At 42.6% G+C, this 19,316-nt stretch overlaps 1 protein-coding gene across 2 annotated transcripts in view; it reads left to right on the top strand.

Moving 5' to 3' along the window:
• Positions 1-19,316, top strand: part of katnal2 (katanin p60 subunit A-like 2) — a 91,616-nt gene that overhangs the window by 41,417 nt on the left and 30,883 nt on the right. The window contains exons 6-11 of one of the 2 annotated variants that reach the window (XM_078552845.1): positions 648-737; positions 842-940; positions 10,394-10,471; positions 10,987-11,085; positions 11,164-11,227; positions 18,897-19,015. In XM_078552845.1, coding sequence (XP_078408971.1) covers positions 648-737; positions 842-940; positions 10,394-10,471; positions 10,987-11,085; positions 11,164-11,227; positions 18,897-19,015 — 549 coding nt within the window. The remainder of the gene's footprint in view (positions 1-647; positions 738-841; positions 941-10,393; positions 10,472-10,986; positions 11,086-11,163; positions 11,228-18,896; positions 19,016-19,316) is intronic. The other variant, XM_078552851.1, reaches the window with a different exon arrangement.

Raw genomic sequence — 19,316 nt, 5'->3', positions numbered from 1 at the left:
TGAGCTGGGACATGTCAATGAATTTTATTAAATTTTAAAAACCTTCATGAAACCTCATCCACCCATGGATGAAGTTTCTGAAAAATGCGAAGGCCGCCTGGGCTCTTCACCTGCCTGCCAACCTTAAGGTTGGATGGGCAGCTCAGTTAAGTATTTTAATTGAATGGCCTTAATAGGCCTTTGACAGGTCGGCGGGTGCGCAGCCGACTCCTGTGTGCGCCCGCTGAACTGAATATCTGAATGATGCGTGGTGACGTCGGGATGCGCACCCAACGTCACCGCGCACCATTTTACGCGTCGGTGAGCAGGGCCTACCCCCGCTTGCCGACCCAAAGATTCTGCCCCTGGAGAAGGAGAAATAGAAGAGAGGGAGAGTAGCACAAAATGAGGGATGTCTGACAGAGATTGAAATTACTTTTTTCTTTAGAAAATAAGATGGAAAAGATACAGGACAATACAGTGGAAGGAATTCAATCCAATTTCTGATGCTTTTATTTTCTCTTCATCTGAACGTTTAGTTTGAAAGAATTCTGTCCAAAACAGGGACCTTCATCAATTTGGGAGCTCTGTATAGAAATGGACTATTGATGACTTGAGCAGTTTGATCCATTAATATATAATGCTATTCTTATTGGTGATTCATCCAGGAGAATGGTCAGTCTACACCTCCTGAGCCCTCAGAGTTTGGTTTGAATGTGTCTACCATTAAAGTTGGAGATGGACTTCATCCCAGACGGGTAGGTGCTAAAATACTCATTTTTGGACCTATTGATGTCAAGACAGATGTTGATATTGACACGAGCAAGTTTTCTTAATTTTTTTCCTCTTAACTTATACACAGGGCCAGATCATTGACTTGCGAGGCATGATTCAAGATGCTGTCAAAGATTCATCTAATGAAATAGCAGTAAATAGCCTGAATTACAACCAAGATCCTTCGGTGAGTCAGGATATAGGTTATTATATATGAATATGCCACCTGAAATCCAACAATGTCTGGTAATTAACCTCAACATCAGACCACATTACTAGAGATCTTTGATGTTGCTATGCCTATGTGAGAGAGAGTGCTAATGCAAAAACATTCAGTACCAAAGACACTACATTTGTTGATGCTAAGTACAGTGTTCAGTACAGAGACAGAGTGCCATAAAATGAGAACTAAAACAAGTAATTATTACTGTGTTTCCTCTGTGATCTGGTCGTTCATTGAATATTTTTGACTTAGTGGATTTTAACATTCATTGCCAGCTGTCCCTTGATTCAAGGATGGTGTTTACTCCGGGTTGCGAGTTTCTACCATAGGTCTTCATGTCAATTCTCAACCCACAGATCTTCGAGAACATGGCACATGATGTTTCATGAGGTAATGGGATTCAGTGTAGGCTTTGCTTCCTTTTCTTTCTTTTACCATCACTGCTTTGCGTCATCATTATGACTTAAAGTGCGATGCAGTGTGATGGGCAAGTTGTCAGTATTTTGAACGATTGGTAGCAAGCTCCTCCCAGGAGCAGCTATCTGAAGCCTCTGAAGAAGAGTCATGCGGACTCGAAACATTAACTCTGTTTCTCCCTCCAAAGATGCTGTCAGACCTGCTGATTTTTTCCAGCATTTTCTGTTTTTATTTCAGATTTCCAGCATCCACAGTATTTTGCTTTTATCTTGTTTTCTTCTGTTCTTGTATCTTGTTTAATCAACTCTCAAATGGCCAGTGAAAATGTTCCAAAGATGCGCTGAAGCCCTCTTTGAAGCATGACAGCATTGACATTAATGACTCGGAGGAGCTTGCTACCAATCGTTCAAAATACTGACAACTTGCCCTTCATGCTGCATCGCACTTTCACTCTGAAGAAGGGTCATACGGACTCGAGATGTTAACTCTGTTTTTCTCTCCGCAGATGCTGTCAGACCTGCTAAGTTTTTCCAGCGTTTTCTGTTTTTGACAAGAAAACAAGAATTGGGAGCAGGAATAGGCCATTTGGCCCCTGGAGCCAGCTCCACCATTTAATAAGATCATGGCTGATCTGATTGTGGCCTCAACTCTACTTTCCTCCTTAGATTCTTGATTGATCAGGGAGTCAATCTAACTCAGACTTAAAAATATTAAATGTCCCTGCTTCCACTGCTCTCTGGGGAAGAAAATTCCACAGGTTGACAACACTCAGAGAAAACATTTCTCCTCATCTCTGTCTCAAATGGGAGATCCTTACTTTTAAACTATGTCCCCTAAACCTGGCAGGGGAAATGCTATTCAGCCATCCAGACATTGTATCCGGTCCATCAAAGTTGATTTTGTGAGAGTTTTGCCTGAAAACCTGTGGAGCTGGCTTCAAGAAGGACACTAGCTTTTGTTCGATGGTCCTCCCATTGAATCCGGAGGAACCATTGCTGATGGAATTTCTCTAGCACTCTTGAGTGTCATTGATACACAGTCCTGGTCTCACTGCAATACAGGAGTATGGTGACAATAATTGTGGAGTGCAGTAGGACTTCTGTTGACTTGCGGAGGTCTTTGTTGTCAAACACTTGCTGCCATAGTTTGTAGGAGGCTGAGCTGGCGTAGCTGACCTGGTGTTGTATTTTCTCATCAATGGGGGCCTTTTGAGAGAAGAGACTGCCATGGTATGGGAAGTGTTCAACATATCCCAGAGTCTCTCCTTCATATATGGGAGGTGGAATATTTGACTGACCAGGTGTGGGTTGAAATGAGTTTTTTTTTTGGCAATATTCAAGGACAGGCTGAGTCTCATGTTTGCAGAATTGAAGAAGCCAAGAGTGCTTGCAAACCTGGTGCAGAGTGGGCAACAACACTGCAGTCATCTGCAAACTGTAGATCATGCATATCTATGTTGGTCAGTTTGCTTTTGGGATGGAGGCGACTGAGGTTAAAGAGTTATCCATCAAGGCGGTATTGAATACTTACACCAGAGGCCTGTTGATCTTTGAAGTAAATAGCCGCATTAAATTAGATTATAAATAATATGGGGTCTATCACACAACCTTGCTAGACAATAATCTGTTTCGTATCTCCCAGTCAGGTTGCAGACCTGACCTGGACAATATTCAGGCTTAGGCTGATAAGTGGCAAGTAACATTCATGTCACACAAGTGCCAGACCACAACCATCTCCAACAAGAGAGAATCGAACCATCTTCCCTTTACATTCAATGGCATTACCATCGCTGAATCCCCCGCTATTTACATCCTGGGGGTTACCATTAACCAGAAACTGAACTGGACCAGCTGTATGAATACTGTGGCTACAAGAGCAGTTTAAAGGCTGGGAATTCTGCAGAGAGTAACTCGCCTCCTAATTCCCCAAAGCTTTCCACCATCTACAAGGCACAAGTCAGGAGTGTAATGGAATACTCTCCACTTGCCTGGATGGAGTGCAGCTGCAACAACACTCAAAGTTCATGGTATCCAGGACAAAGCTGATTGGCACTTGATTGGCACCCCATTCACCACCTTAATCATTGTCTCCCTCCAACACCGACACACAGTTGCAGCAGTGTGTACCGTCTACAAGATGCACTGCAGTAACTCACCAAGGCTCCTTTGACAGCACCTTCCAAATCCATGACCTCTACTATCTAGAAGGACAAGAGCAGCAGATGCATGGGAACACCACAACCTGCAAGTTTCCCTTCAAGCCACACAAATCCTGACTTGGAACTATATCGTCGTTCCTTCACTGTCACTGGGTAAAAATCTTGGAACTCCCTCCCCAACAGCACTGTGGGTGTACCTACACCACGTAGACTGCATTGGTTCAAGAAGGCTGCTCACCATCACCTTCTCAAGGGCGATTAGGGGTGGGCAATAAATGCTGGCCTAGCCACTGACGCCCACATCCTGCGAACGTATTTTTAAAAAAAAGTCATTATCATGAAGCAGTTTCAGGATTGTGCTGAATTTTCTTGGACATCCAAATTTCTGGAGGACAATATACAGAGCTTTGCAATTTATTGAGTCAAATGCTTTGGTCAGGTCGATAAATGCAATGAAGGGTTCCCGGTATTGTTCTTGGCATTTTATCTGGATTTGTCTGGCAACAAAGACCATGTCAGAGGTTTCTCAGGAAGGTCTAAAACCACACTGTCTCCAAGAGGATTTCCTCAGCCACAGGAAGTAGGTGATTTGGGAGAATGCATGTCAGGATTTTCTCTGCTACAGAAAAGAGGTGAAAAACCTTAACAGTTTCCATTGCATGATTTATCATCTTTTTGAGTATAGTTACAATTGTCTAATTCCTGAAGTCAGGTGTGGGGGAGTTCTTTTTCCTCCCAAATCAGTAGAGTGAGTGCATGAGTCTTGATGTGAGCAAAAGTCCACCAGCTTTGAAGACCTCAGCTGGAATACCATCGGATCCACATGATGTTTTTCATCCATTTGATTACTTATTGCAGCTCTTCCATCGATGGTGGTTCACCTATGAATTCTACCACAAGATATTGGGGATAGCCTGGAGAGTATCAGATGCACCCGTGGATTCGTGGTTAATGAGTTGTTGAAAATGTCCTTTTCAGTGTTGACAGATGATATTGTCATCCTTAAGAAGAGAAACACCATCCTGTGAGCAAAAGAGAAGCAGCTAGAGATGGTTGGGACTAGGACACTACCCTGAGGAAATCCTGCAACGATGTCCCTGGATTGAGATGACTGACTTGCAACCACCATCTTCCTTTGTGCTAGGTGTGACTCCAACCAGCGGAGAGATTTCCCCCGATTCTCCTTCACTCCAGTTTTGCTAGGGCCCCTCAATGCCATGGTCGATCAAATGCTGCCTTGATGTCAAGGAAAGATAATATCACTTCACCTCTTGAATTCAGCTCTTCTGTCCATGTAGTATAAGGGTCTGACACATATAGGGTTAAAGTGGCACTGAGTATAGCACTGCCCACACAGTAAGAGAACATGTGACCTGCAGTTAGGGGTGAGTCTAGTGTTGGACGGAGTCATGTGCAAGGAAAGCATGGAGACAGCTCCTAGCTTGAACCGTTTACTGTATATATTTATATAATTCTTGTAGTTAAGTGGGTTGACTGTATGTATTTATTAAGACTATGAAGACTTAATTAAGACCTACCAAACAGTATCCAACACCCTACAACATGGTGGCAGTGAGTGGAAAAACCCAAAACCTCACAAAAAAATGTAGAGGAAAACTAAAATCCTGCAAGACTAAAGAAAAATTCGAAGAAGCATACAGACCTAAAGAAAAGCTCAAAGCAGACATGCAGAAGAAAATTGCCAGGGAAAAGCTCCAAAGAAAGGCGTGGAAGCTGAAAGCAGAAATTTAAAATTCCTCACTCTAGCAGAAGACTCCAGGGGATCCAACTTCAATTCCCAGAGCGCAGAGTCAGCAGACCTAGCATGGGTAAGTTAAAACATTTAAAATCCAGGATACGTAAAATCCTGAGAAACTTTTAAATAGCTCAGTGGTCAGAATTTTTAAAAAAAATCTTTGATGGGGTCTAGGCATCACTGGCAAGACCAGCATTTGTTGCCCATCCCTCATTGGACAAATGCCATTTAAAAACTCTTTCGGAAAAACCAGATTCTCAAGCTGGCGCCTGAGCCCGTGGCATCTGTGCTCATTCCAAAAAGGAAAAAATAATTAATTATTTTGGAAGAATCACAACTAAAGGATCAGCTTTAAAGACCAGTAAAGGCCAGGATTCAGTGTTTTCGTGACCCCAAAGCATAGCACTGAAACCGATGTCTGCGACTATTTGATCCAAGCAGCCATTGTCAAAGGATCAAGAATGTGAAGGCATGGATTTAAAGTGATTTGTAAAAGAAGCAAATGTGATGTGAGAGAGAACTTTTTTATACAGTGAATGATTCGAGTCTGGAACGCATTGCCTGGAAGTATGGTGGAGGCAGGTTCAAATGAGGCATTCAAGAGGGGATTAGATGATTATTTCAATAGAAACAATGTGCAAGGGTACGGGGAAAAAGCAGGGCAATGGCACGAAGTCACAATGCTCATTTAGACAGTCGGTGTAGACACGATTGACCGAATGGCCTCTCTGCGGCGTAACATTTGAGGACTCTGGGTCTATACTCGATGCAGTTTAGAAGGATGAGGGGGGATCTGATTGAAACTTACAGAATACTGAAAGGCCTGGATAGAGTGGACGTGGGGAAGATGTTTCCATTAGTAGGAGAGACTAGGACCCAAGGGCACAGCCTCAGAGTAAAGGGAAGACCTTTTAGAACAGAGATGAGGAGAAACTTCCTTAGTCAGAGAGTGGTGAATCTACGGAATTCATTGCCACAGACGGCTGTGGAGGCCAGGTCATTGACTGTATTTAAGACCGAGATAGATAGGTTGTTGATTGGTAAGGGGATCAAAGGTTACGGGGAGAAGGCGGGAGAATGGGGTTGAGAAACTTATCAGCCATGATTGAATGGCGGAGCAGACTTGATGGGCCAAATGGCCTAATTTCTGCTCCTATGTCTTATGGTGTTATGACATGCTTCAAGCAAAGAAAGACCTAACCCCTGAGAAAGCTATCCAGATCGTTAGGCAGTCTGAACTCCGTGTGCAGCATAGGTCCATTTTAATAGGAGAAAGTAAACCGTGGTACAAAGGAAACCCCACAGTCCAGTTAGCTAAACAGCACAGAAATGGGGATACTCCAGGCCAAGGGAAACAATACCCTAACCAACCAGTAAAGTGACCATACCAGCACTGTGGAGCAAAACGCCCCCACTGACGCGATCAATGTCCTGCAATTTCAGCCCAAAGATTTCGATGTAACAGAATTGGACACTTTGGCAAACTGTGCAAGGCCAAAACATCTAAACTCACAGAAGGCCCAGAGATGATTCATGAGGTTAAGACTGCACACCAAAAGGACACACAGCAATGCTCCTTGGGTGAGGTCAAAGATCCAGGATTTTCATATTAGAATGTGGACATTTCAGTTAACAACCAGCTCCCAAACTTTAAATTAGATATGGGAGCCAGTGTTACGGTCCTATCGAACAAAGAACCGTGGCTGAGAGATATCTGGCTTTGAACAACAGACACACCACTCTATGGGTTCTGGTCATAGGCATAATTCTGGAATCACTAAGATATGGCGGCAAATCTTTGAGCTGATGTACATCGTCCGTAACCAGACTTTTTCTCTCTTGAGCAGAGATGCTTGTGTAGTCCTGAATCTCCTCAAAATGGAAGAAGATATCACGACATCCACTGTCAGAAATTATACAGAACTGCAAGTTCCCAAGAGCTCAAACAAAAAAAAGAGTATTTTGACTGAGACTTAAGCTCTGATCCGTCTTTTCTCGTTGCAAAGCACGTTTGTCCTTTTATGTTACAGGTGCTGAAAAGCCCTCATTGATCAGACCAGCCAACCGCTCAGATGGTTATCACAACACCTCCAGTGGAGGTTGGACAAGAGCAACCAATAACTGGAAGAGCCTCAACCTTGGGCTCTGACGACTGTTGATGAAGTCAACAATGCGACCACAGAACAAATGCTCAACTCCCAGCCAACATGGTAGTGCCACAGATAATGTTGGAACCGAGTAGCAGCTGTCCATTGCTGACATCACACCACACAGCCAAATGCAAAGGTGAGCTTACTTAAAAAAAAAAACCCTCAAAGCAGGAAAGGCCATCTTCCATCAGAAGAGATCACAACAACCTACACAACAAAGGAAGATGTTGAAAAATGACGTGGAGATGAGCACAAATGTTCGTCCACCCTGCAAGAAACGGAATGGATCAACCACCACCTATCCCCACAACTGCTGAATCGACAAAGAGCGGTTCAACACTAAGTAATGGAAAAAGAAGATAAAAAGATACCCAGATGCCAGATACAGCCTCCAAATAAAGAGAGTTTACCTACAACGAAAAGCCTACCACTCTTCCTGCAGTAGTGCGAACGAGTTATGGAAGGTTAGAAGGCCTCAAGATTGCCTGAGCCTATGAACTCTTGAAGAGGGGAGATGGGGTAGTGATAACAATGTAAATAAATGAATGGGGTAAACTAGAATAACTTGAAATACATTGGATAAAGACTTGAAGGGAGATGTAGAATATGTCTGGCACATATACCGGGGTTAATGTGGGACTGAGTATAGTACCGCCCACACAGTGATGTAAGAGGACACATGACCCACACCTAGGGATCATTCTAGTATGGACAGAGCCTTGTACGCAGGCAAGCATGGAGACAGCTCCTAGCTTGAACCCTTTATTGTATATATGTGCATAGTTCTTGTAGTTAATAAATAAAAACAGTTAACCTACTTAAGACTACAAAGATTTCATTAAGACCTACAAACAGTGTCCAACACCCTATAACAGACCATGTTTGGACTAAGGCTGCAATGAGGTCAGGAGCTGTGTGGCCCTAACAGAACCCAAACTGAGTTTAAGTAAGCAGGTTATTGGTGAGGAAGTGCTGCTTGGTAGCACTATCAATGACACCTTCCATAACTTTGCCGATGATAAAGAGATCATCACCCATGTGCCTAAACTGAGTGTCAGAAGATTTGGGAAGACATCACACCTGGGGTGAAACAAAACTAAAATACTGGATGCTGGAAGTGTGAAGTAAAAACAGAAGATGTTGGGAATACTTAGCAGGTCTGACAGCATTAGTGGAGAGAGAAATAGTTAAACTTTCAGGCTGATAATCTTTTGTCAGGAAGTTAATTCTGTTTCTCTTTCAACAGATGGTCCCTGAGCAGCAGAGTACTATTCCCAACCAACATCCACATTCATGAACTGAACAGTTAGGAATATGAAATCCTTTTTCCCACCATAACCTCAGGATGCTCAAACAAATCATAGCATCTCTAAAAGCCTTTTCTTGGCTGAGAACAGTAAATGAGGGAAGATTGGGAACCGAAAATAGGACCTTCTGCTTTATAAAGCTTAGTACTAATTTGATTTTTAAATTTTAAAATTCTCTTTGTGTAATTTCCTCCGACCCCACAACCCTCTAATTCTGGCATCCTGTGCATTCCAAATTATAATTGCTCCACCATTGGTGATGTGGTGATTGTTGTTTTAAGGCCAGCCTTACTGAGTAAGGGTCACGTGTTCAGAACAGCCACTCAACACCTAGCGCGGGGAATCTTATAAGGGGCAGTGTTTTCCTAGTCTGGAGAGAGTGTATTGTAGCCTTGCTAGAAGCAGGCAGCTAATCCAACAGTTCTGTTGCTTAACTAAAGAAGCATCTCGGTAGTACATTTCTACAGGTGACAGTGCCTTCAGCTGCCTAGGCCGCAAGCTCTGTAAAACTTTCCCTACATCTCTCTGCCGCTGATCACTTTCCTTCTTAAGACACTTTTTAAAACATACCTTTTAGACCAAGCTTTTGGTCTTTTGACCTGATGTGTCCTTAGGTGGCTTGGTGTCATACTTTTGTTTTATGATGCACCTGTGAAATGCCTTGGGGCGTTGTTGTATACCTTTTGGCCTGTAGATGTTTGGGAGGGGAAGGAAACTTGGGAAAGTTTTGTTTCCCTATTGCAATTGAGGGTTGTGTGGGAGGTAGCTTACATTTTTAAGTCCAGCAGAACTAAGTTACTGGTCCATGAACCAACATGTAGAACATCTCAATTTTACAAATGGGCTACTTCCTTTGTTCTTCCTTCTAAGCTGATCAAGCTTCTAGTGTGTTGCTTTAAGTTTGTGTGACAGTTTATCCCTGATGTCAGATTATGCAGGTGTATTGGTCAACAAAATAATCCAAACTATGAGGAGAAAATGCTGCAGAGTTGGCAGTTATCTATTGTTGCTTCCTCTTATCACTGTATTATTCTATTATTAATGTAATTAGTATAGGAATTACCATTTCCTAATGTGTAAAATGGAGACACATCAATCTTTTCTTGCCACAGTTTCTGTTGTGATTTAAAAATTGTTCGTGCACAGTAAAGTTTGATGTAAAAGGAAATGCCATATGAGTTTGAAGCAGTCAATGTAGTCTTGACATGTGACTTCTATGTTTACATGTTTAATCACCAATGTACCATAATTACCTGTTGCACAGTACATTTTTAAAATCTTATTTTTATGTTGTTATTTTTGCATTAGGCAATGATCTTAACAGCCTTACAGTTCGACCAGTAATTTTGCTCTTGTTGTTCACCTTGCTTTTGAAATTTCAGCTAAGGGCTACTTGAGCCCCTTAGTTTGGTCTTTGTGGGAGCAGAGGTCCCTGTGACTGGATACCATACTGAAAGGGCAATTTATGGAATTCAGTATTAATAAATGAAAGATTAAAAATGTATCAATATGTGACAGACAGTGTAGCTTGACAAATGAGACATTCACTCGAAGTATAATGATGGGCATATAAGGAATATTCATGATCATCTTCTGTTTACTCATGTTCTTGAAATTTTATTTTGGTAGGAACGGCTAATAAAACCTCTGGGCGCCTTCATAGGAACGAATGGTGAACTGAGAGACCTTGCTGTTGTTGTTAGTAGGGTAAGCCATAGGGAAATGAATTTCAAAATCTGTATCACAAATTTAAACAGCCTCTCAATGCCTTTAACAAATGATTGTGGAAGGTGGGGGGGTTAACAGAAATGAGTCTTTCAACTTCTAGATTTGGTGTTGCATTATAGGCAAGTACTTGTGGTTCATTTCAGCACAGGTAATTGCAAACTATAAGCATAATACACAAGCATAAAATGTGACTTCGAGATAGAAAAGATGAGATTGAGCCAGAACTGGTACATATGCACCACAGGTCAATCTGATGAAAGGTCGTGCATGAAATGTTAACCATACTTTTTCTTTTAGTTGGTGGCTGACCTGTTAGGCGTTGCCAGTATTTTTTTAGTTGCTATTTTAAATATTTTTGCAAAGCAAGTCTATTGAGATAATTTAGTTGCTATTTTAAATGTTTATGCAAAGCAAGTCTATTGAGAGAAATTTAAAATAATGTGTCCAATTTCTGGAGAACTTTTTAAAAATTGGATTGATTTTTACTATTTAAGGATATTTATCTCCATAATCCAAATGTGAGATGGGATGACATAATTGGGCTGGAGCCAGCCAAACGACTGGTTAAAGAAGCTGTTGTCTATCCGATTAAGGCAAGTTTTTTAAAGTTAAAATCATGTTCTACGCTTGTTCGTTATACATATGCTTAGTTTTGTACTTCTTACCTCTAGTATCCTCAGCTGTTTACTGGGATTTTGTCCCCATGGAAAGGACTGTTACTCTATGGACCACCAGGTAAGGGATTTTTTGGAATAAAAACAGAAAAGTCTGCCAATACTCAGCAGGTCAGGCAGCATCTGCACAGAGAGAAACTGAGTTCATGTTTCAGGCTGATGGCCTTTCATCAGAACTCAGAAGGGATTTTATGGCTTGTCTTTGAGAATTAGTATAGAAAGGAATGGTTCTAGTTGGTGCAATTAGTGATCTTGCTTCGGGATCAGAAAGTCCTAAGTCATGCTGTGCCTTGGGGGAGAAATTGATATTGTGCCAAATAATGGCAGCAGCAACAACAACTATTTGTATTTATATGGTGCCTTTATCATCATATAATGTCTGAGTGCTTCACAGGAGTTTTATAAAGCACAATTTGACACTAAGCTACATAAGATAATATTAGGGCAGATGACCAAAAGCATGTTCAAAGAAAGGAAGGAGCATCTTAAAGGAGGAAAGAGAGGTGGAGAAGTCTGGGGAAGGAATTCCAGAGCTTTGGGCGTAGGCAGCTGTGATGGAACAAATAAAATCAGGATGCTCCATTGTGCCTTCGTTAGTGGTGAGTGAAACAGCACATTTGAGAGGCAACATACTTTGAATGAATGAGACTTTAAAAATTATTTTTCCCCATTTTGCTCCTGAATGTGATGACTCATGCTGGGCTCCAGTTCCATAGATAAATGCAACTCTATCTACAACATGTTGCGCAAGTTATCATTCTTCATAAGTGAACCTGCATAATACCGTCACACTATTTCACCTTGGTGAACATCATCTCCTCACCGTATGACTGCCCATGAACACTTGAAAGAAGCAGTTACTGGATAGGAATCCCTGGCTGATTTTTGCTCTTCGAGGCACTGAGTTCAATTGTGGTATTCCTATAAGTAGCTCAAATTAGGTCAAAGCCAGGACCTTCCTCGTTTTTATGCCTGAGCACCACACCATATCAGGGCAAATTAAGGTGAGAAGAGGATGTTCACCTCAAATAGTATGACAGTACTGTGCAGGTTCACATATGAAGAATGATAACTTGGACAAAATATTGGAGAAATGTAATAATCTATGGAACTGGAGCCCAGCATGAGTCATCACATACAGTGGCTTTACTCAGCCATGGCCATCAAGAGAGTTCTAACAAGCTAGATAACAAGGCAGATAAACCAAAGTCCTGTTCGTCAATTGTTCTAGATACAAAAATTCATGCCATGAGTAATAAAGACTAGGGAGCAATGAAAAGACTCAATAACAAAAATGAAACCATGGGTTGAATTTTATGGGGAGGGGATGTATTGCACGTGCCCCACCCCCACCCCCCGACCGAAAAGTCCATGATCAGCCTGCCCACTTGAAACCCAGCTACCACACAGTGATATTATGCTGTGGGCAGACTTAATTGTTTAAGAGTGGGACCTCCACCCCCAGCTGGGAGCAAGTCCCAGCCTAGAGAGCTGCCGGCCAATCTGATTTAGCTGGCAGCTTTGTAGCCCCGTCAGCATCAGAATCGAGTAGTGGCTACTGCTGGGACTACAAGCAGTCATCCAAAGAGAAGTGTCATGGATCCCAGACTTCAGGTAAATCCAGGGATTTTGGATGGACCTGCCTGGCAAACCCTGGGGGGGGCGGGGGGTTGGCAAGGCCGTGTTTTAAACGCTGGCGGGGGATACAGTCTTGGGGTGCTGCCTCCGATGGGCACAGGGCACCCTCAAAAGAGGTCCCTTCCTTTCCTGCCTGACAGCAGCCCGTGCAGTGAAAGTTGCTGGGCTACCTGCCTTGCCTCTGCCTTCTCCTGCAACACCTCATAGCATCAGGGGTGGAATTCAATTGAGGCCCTTAAGTGGTAATGGCCACTTAAGGGCCTCAATAGGCCCAAGGGCTGGGAGGTTGCCTGACGCCTTCCCCACCCACCATAATTTGGGAAACAGGTCAGGGTTAGGCAGGAAGCTACAGGCAGGCTACCCCTTTTATTTTACAAGCCACCCCCCTGCCTTCAAATATGCTGGCAGGGGGGCTCTAGATTCAGCCTCACTTCAGGCTGTTGTTAAATCCTAATAGATTTCCTTAGCTATATATCTTTAAAGAATTTTGTGATATAATAATCATTTCAGCTGAAAGAGAAGGGTTACGTGGCTTAAGAGTTGATGCGGGAGGGAGGGTTTTAGATTCCTGGATCACTGGGATTGTTTCTGAGGAAGGTGGGACCTGTACAAGCGGGACGGTCTACATCTGAAACAGAACGGGACTAACGTCCTTGCGGGCGGGTTTGCTAGTGCTGTTGGGAGGAGTTTAAATTAATTTGGCAGGGGGAGGGGACACAGAATGTTAGCAGAATAGGGACACATCATAATACAGTAAAACAATCAAGTCAGGGGGAGTACAGCTGCAATAAGCTTCAAGGGAGTAAGACAAGGCTGGATGGCCTCTACTTTAATGTCAAGAGTATTACAGGTAAAATGGATGAGTTAAGGTGGAGGATTGACACGTGGAACTGTGATATAGTAGCCATCACTGAGACATGGTCAAGGGAGGGGCAGGATTGGCAGCTCATTCCGGGATATAGAATCTTCAGGCAAGACAGGGCAGGGGGTAAAAGAGGAGGAGGCATTGCATTATTAATTAAGGAGTCAGTTACTGCAGCAAGGAGAGATAATATCTTGGAGGGGGCATCGAATGAAGCTTTGTGGGTAGAGCTTAGGAATAAAAAGGAGGCAGCCACATTGTTAGGTGTTTATTATAGACCCCAAGATAGTCAGTGGGAAATTGAGGAGCAAATATGTGCACAATTTGCGGAGGTGTGTAAAAACAATAACAATAGGGTAATTATATTAGGTAATTTCAACTTTCCCAACATTAACTGGGATAGACATAGTGTTAAGGGCTTGGATGGAGTGGATTTCTTGAAATGTGTACAGGAGAACTTTTTAGGTCGATATGTAGTGGGTCCAACAAGTGATTCTGGGGAATGAAGCCGGACAAGTGGCTGAGGTGGTGGTGGGGGAGCATTTTAGTGGTAGCGACCACAACATGATACAGTTTAAGTTTGTTATGGACAAAGAAACGGATAAGTTGCAAAAAAATGTTTTGGATTGGGGAGAACAGATTTTAGTAAAATAAGGCAGGATCTGGCCAAGGTAGACTGGGAACAGCTACTTGTGGGGAAATCTACAGAAGAGCAGTGGGGGGGCGTTCAAAAAGGAAATGGGGAAGGTACAGGCTCAACATGTTCCCTCTAGGATGATAGGAAGGAGTAACAAGCCCAGAGAGCCATGGATGACCAGAGATATTCAGGATACGATGAGAAGGAAAAGAGAGGATTTTATCAGGTATAAGGGAAGCAAATCAGCAGAGGCATTAGTGGAGTACAGAAAGTGCAGGGTGGAGCTTAAGAAAGCAATGAGGAGAGCAAAGAGGGGATATGATAAAACTCTGGCTGGTAAAAGTAGGGAAAATCCCAAGATATTCTATAAGTATATCAATGGGAAGAGGATAACCAGGGAAAGAGTAGGGCCCATAAGGGACCAAGGGGGCAATCTATGGGTGGAGCCAGAGGACATTGCTAAAGTTTTGAACGAATACTTCACATCCGTCTTCACCCAAGAGAATGAGGATAAAAGTATCGAACTTGGGGAGAGAGACTGTGAGGTTCTTAAGCAAATTGATATAGGGAGTGACAAGGTATTGGAGGTGTTGGCAGGCTTAAAAGTGGACAAATCTCCAGGTCTGGATGATTTGTATCCCAGACTGCTGAGGGAGGCAAGAGAGGAGATCTCAGGGGCGCTGACCCAAATTTTTATTTCCTCTCTGGCCATGGGGGAGGTGCCAGAGGACTGGAGAACAGCTAATATGGTTCCGCTATTTAAGAAGGGTTGTAGAGATAAGCCAGGGAACTACAGGCCAGTGAGTCTCACGTCAGTGGTAGGGAAACTATTGGAGAAAATTCTGAAGGAGAGAATCTATCTCCACTTGGAGAGGCAAGATCAGGGATCAGGGATAGTCAGCATGGCTTTGTCAGAGGGACGTCATGCCTAACAAATTTGATTGAATTTTTTGAGGCGGTGACCAGGTGTGTAGATGAGGGTAGTGCCGTGGATGTAGTTTATATAGATTTCAGCAAAGCCTTTGACAAGGTCCCACATGGGAGACTTATAAAGAAGGCAAATGCATATGGGATACAGGGTAATTTGATGAGGTGGATTCAAAATTGGCTTAGTTGTAGGAGACAGAGGGTGATGACAGAAGGATACTTTAGTGACTGGAAGCCAGTGTCCATTGGCGTACCACAGGGATCTGTGCTCGGTCCCCTATTATTTGTCATTTATATAAATGACATAGATAACTGGGGGGGGTAGGATTAGTAAGTTTGCAGATGACACAAAGATTGGCTGGGTGATTAATAGTGAGGTTGAGTGTCTTGGGCTACAGGAAGATATAGGCGGGATGGTCAAATGGGCAGATAAGTGGCAGATGGAATTTAACCCTGAAAAGTGTGAGGTGATACACTTTGGAAGGAGTAATTTGACAAGGAAGTATTCAATGAACAGCATGACACTAGGAAGTTCTGAGCAACAAAGGGACTTTGGCGTGTGTGTCCATAGATCTCTGAAGGTGGAGGGGCATGTTAGTGGGGTGGTGAAAAAGGCATATGGGACACTTGCCTTTATCAATCGAGGCATAGATTACAAAAGTAGGGAGGTCATGTTGGAGTTGTATAGAACCTTGGTGAGGCCACAGCTGGAGTACTGTGTGCAGTTCTGGTCACCACATTATAGGAAGGATGTGATTGCACTGGAAGGGGTGCAGAGGAGATTCACCAGGATGTTGCCCGGAATGAAACATTTAAGTTATGAAGGGAGGTTGGATAGACTTGGCTTGTTTTCGTTGGCGCAGAGAAGACTATGGGGCGACCTGATCGAGGTGTACAAGATTATGAGGGGCATGGACAGGGTGGATAGGGAGCAGCTGTTCCCCTTAGTTGAAGGGTCAGTCACAAGGGGACATAAGTTAAAGGTGAGGGGCAGGAGGTTTAATGGGGATGTGAGGAAAAATTTTTTTACCCTGAGGGTGGTGACAGTCTGGAATGCACTGCCTGGGAGGGTGGTGGAGGCGGGTTGCCTCACACTCCTTTAAAAAGTACCTGGATGAGCGCTTGGCACGTCATAACCTTTAAAGCTATGGGCCAAGTGTTGGTAAATGGGTTAGGTAGGTAGGTCAGGTGTTTCTCATGTGTCGGTGCAGACTCGATGGGCTGAAGGGCCTCTTCTGTACTGTGTGATTCTGTGATATAACAAATTTAAGAAGTTGCTGTTAATTATGCATATTATAAAGGAAACTACTTGCACTCCAGTGTAGTTAGAGTGCAAATGTTGCTTGTAAACAAGTTCTGCACAAGGCTCAGTGGTCACTTGATTTTCATTCAAATTAAGTGACTGCCCCTGATGTAATTGGGGCATGTCAGCAAAGCTACAGCTCTATAGCACTTGTGTGGAATAGGTGTGGAAGAGGAGGCAATATTATTACATAAAAATTAATTCCAAGGATTCTTAACCTCTGCTACTCATGGTGGCGACTTTCATTCTGATAATCTGAGCTGAATTCAAACTTTGCTGTCAATCTTTGCACCACCCACTACTTAGATTGTGTATTTCTGCTGACTAAGAACATAAGACATAGGAACTGGAGTAGGCTATTTGGCCCTTCAAACCTGCATTCAATAACATCATGACTGATCTTCTACCTGAATGCTCTGTTCCAGCACTATCCCCATGTCCTTTAATTCCTTCAGCATCCAAAACTCTGTTGACCTCTGTCTTGAATGTACTCATTCAGCTCTCTCAGGTAAAGAATTCCAAATATTTACAATCTTTTGAGTGAGGAAATTTCTCCTCATCTCCATTGTAAATAGCTAACTCCTTATTCTGAGACTGTAACCTTGTAATATTTCCCAGTCAGGGGAAATATTTTCTCAGCAACAAGTCCCTTAAGAATTTTTTGTGTTTCATTAGATCACTTCTCATTCTTCTAAACTCCAGGCCTAGTCTACTCAATCTCTCCCCATAGACAATCCTTTCATCACAGGAACCAGTCTAGTGAGCCTTTTGGGGCAAGTAGCCACTTTGTTGAAGCTCTGCAATCCATGTTGTTTTGGTACTGTTTTGCTCTTGCAGAGAATTGGCATGGACATGACAGGCTGAATGGCCTCCTCTCTGCTGTAACTGTCCTATGATCCTTTGTTCTTCCTTAGGTAAGAAACAAAACTGCACACGGTTTTCCAGGTTTGGTTTCACCAATCCCCTCTGTGACGGTAGTAAGACTTTTTTACTTTTATATTCCAATTCCTTTGCAAGAAAAGCTAACATGCCCATTTGCCTTCCTAGTTGCTTTCTGTACCTGTGTGTTAACTTTCTGTAATTCTTGTACAAGGACACCTCGGTGCCCTTGAATGAAAATATTTCCCAGTCTCTCAGGCATTCAGAAAATATTCAGCTTTCTTACTTTTCCTGCCAAAGTGGTTAAATTCACACTTCACCACATTGTATTCTATCTGCCATATTCTTGTTCATTCACCCATCCTGTCTATTTCCTTCTGTAGCCTCTGTGTCCTCTTCACCATTTACTTTCCCATCTATGTATCAACAGCACACTTGGATATGTTACACTCAGTCCCCTCAGCTAAGTCATTAATATAAATTGCAAATAGCTGAGGCCTAAGTACTGATCCTTGTGGTACCCTGCTAGTTAAACCTGCCAACTTGAAAATGTCCTGTTTCTTCCTACTCTCTCTTATTGTCCATTAACCAATCCTCATTCCATGCTAATATATTATCCCAATCCCATGAGTCCTAATTCTAAATTCTAAACTAACTGTGGAACAGTGTCAATATACAGCAATGCTGTCTGTGACCTCAGATTGACGCCTGAAAATTGTTTATTAATAACTCATAATCTTCAGTACATTATGCAGCAATAACACTGAAATGGGGACACTAAGACTCCTATCACTGCTCCAATTAAGATCAGCCAAATCAATACAGGTGAGGATGGATGAAACGTAGGGCCACCTTGGTCTGCATAACTCAGTTAACCACATCTCCTGCTCGTCTCCTAACTCTTACTAGGGTATGAATCCATAGAGCTGGCATTCATCCAATACCTTGTGAGGGTCTAGGGAGTAACTTCACAGACTATTTGTCCACAGTGAGCATTAGAGTCATGCCCACTCAGCCACAGATATACACTTTTAACCGTAAGTGGGAACCCCGGCTGACTTTTTCACTTAGTAGCCCAGAATACAAAGGCCATTTGCAATGTCCCCAACTGCAGCCCTGGTTGCATTTAACTAATTCAACACAAAAAAGGAGTGCAATCTGAAATCTTCTGTTTCGTGGTTTAGTGCTACTCTTACTGGTACCTTTTCCTCATTTGGCCATTGAGGGAATTATGTTTATGATTTAATGTATTGATCAATAATGTGTTAGTTGCCAAAGCTTGATGTTCTTTGGTGCATACACAGCACACTGTGAGCTATATACATTTATCAACAAATTTCTATAAAGTATCCATCATTACTATATGCTCCTTCCAAATTGTGTATAATAACTGATTATTTTTTCTTTTGAAGACAGAAAAAAATCTTTGTGTTTAATTTCTTCCAGAATGCCTTATGAAATATTAATAACTGTGTTTTGTTTAGGTACTGGAAAAACATTGCTTGCAAAGGCTGTCGCCACTGAATGTAACACGACCTTCTTCAACATTTCAGCCTCTACCATTGTCAGTAAATGGAGGGGAGATTCTGAAAAACTTGTTAGGGTAGGGAGCTTTCAGTTGGTTCCTCTATCAAATATTCTTGTGCCACAGATGTTTCCCTTTAGGGCTTCTACTACTAAGTACAGTAAATGCAATGTGTGATGTGGCACTGAGCTGAGTATACCCAAGTCTCAATTTAAACATTTAAAAGTTTCACAGCTTTTTAAAAATATTCTGCTTTTCTATTATTACCAAAGTAAATAGCCTCACACTTCCCCATGCTATAATCAGAAAGCCAGTTTATGAAGGAAAGAACTGGAGCCAATCTTTAGATACATTACACTTGGTTTCTTTGTCCAAGTCA

The sequence above is a fragment of the Cetorhinus maximus genome, chromosome 1 (assembly GCF_964194155.1).
Source record: "Cetorhinus maximus chromosome 1, sCetMax3.hap1.1, whole genome shotgun sequence".
NCBI classification, from domain to species: Eukaryota; Metazoa; Chordata; class Chondrichthyes; order Lamniformes; family Cetorhinidae; genus Cetorhinus; species Cetorhinus maximus.
The sequence above is the reverse complement of the archived record's forward strand: the minus strand, read 5'-3'. Positions and strand labels throughout refer to the sequence as shown.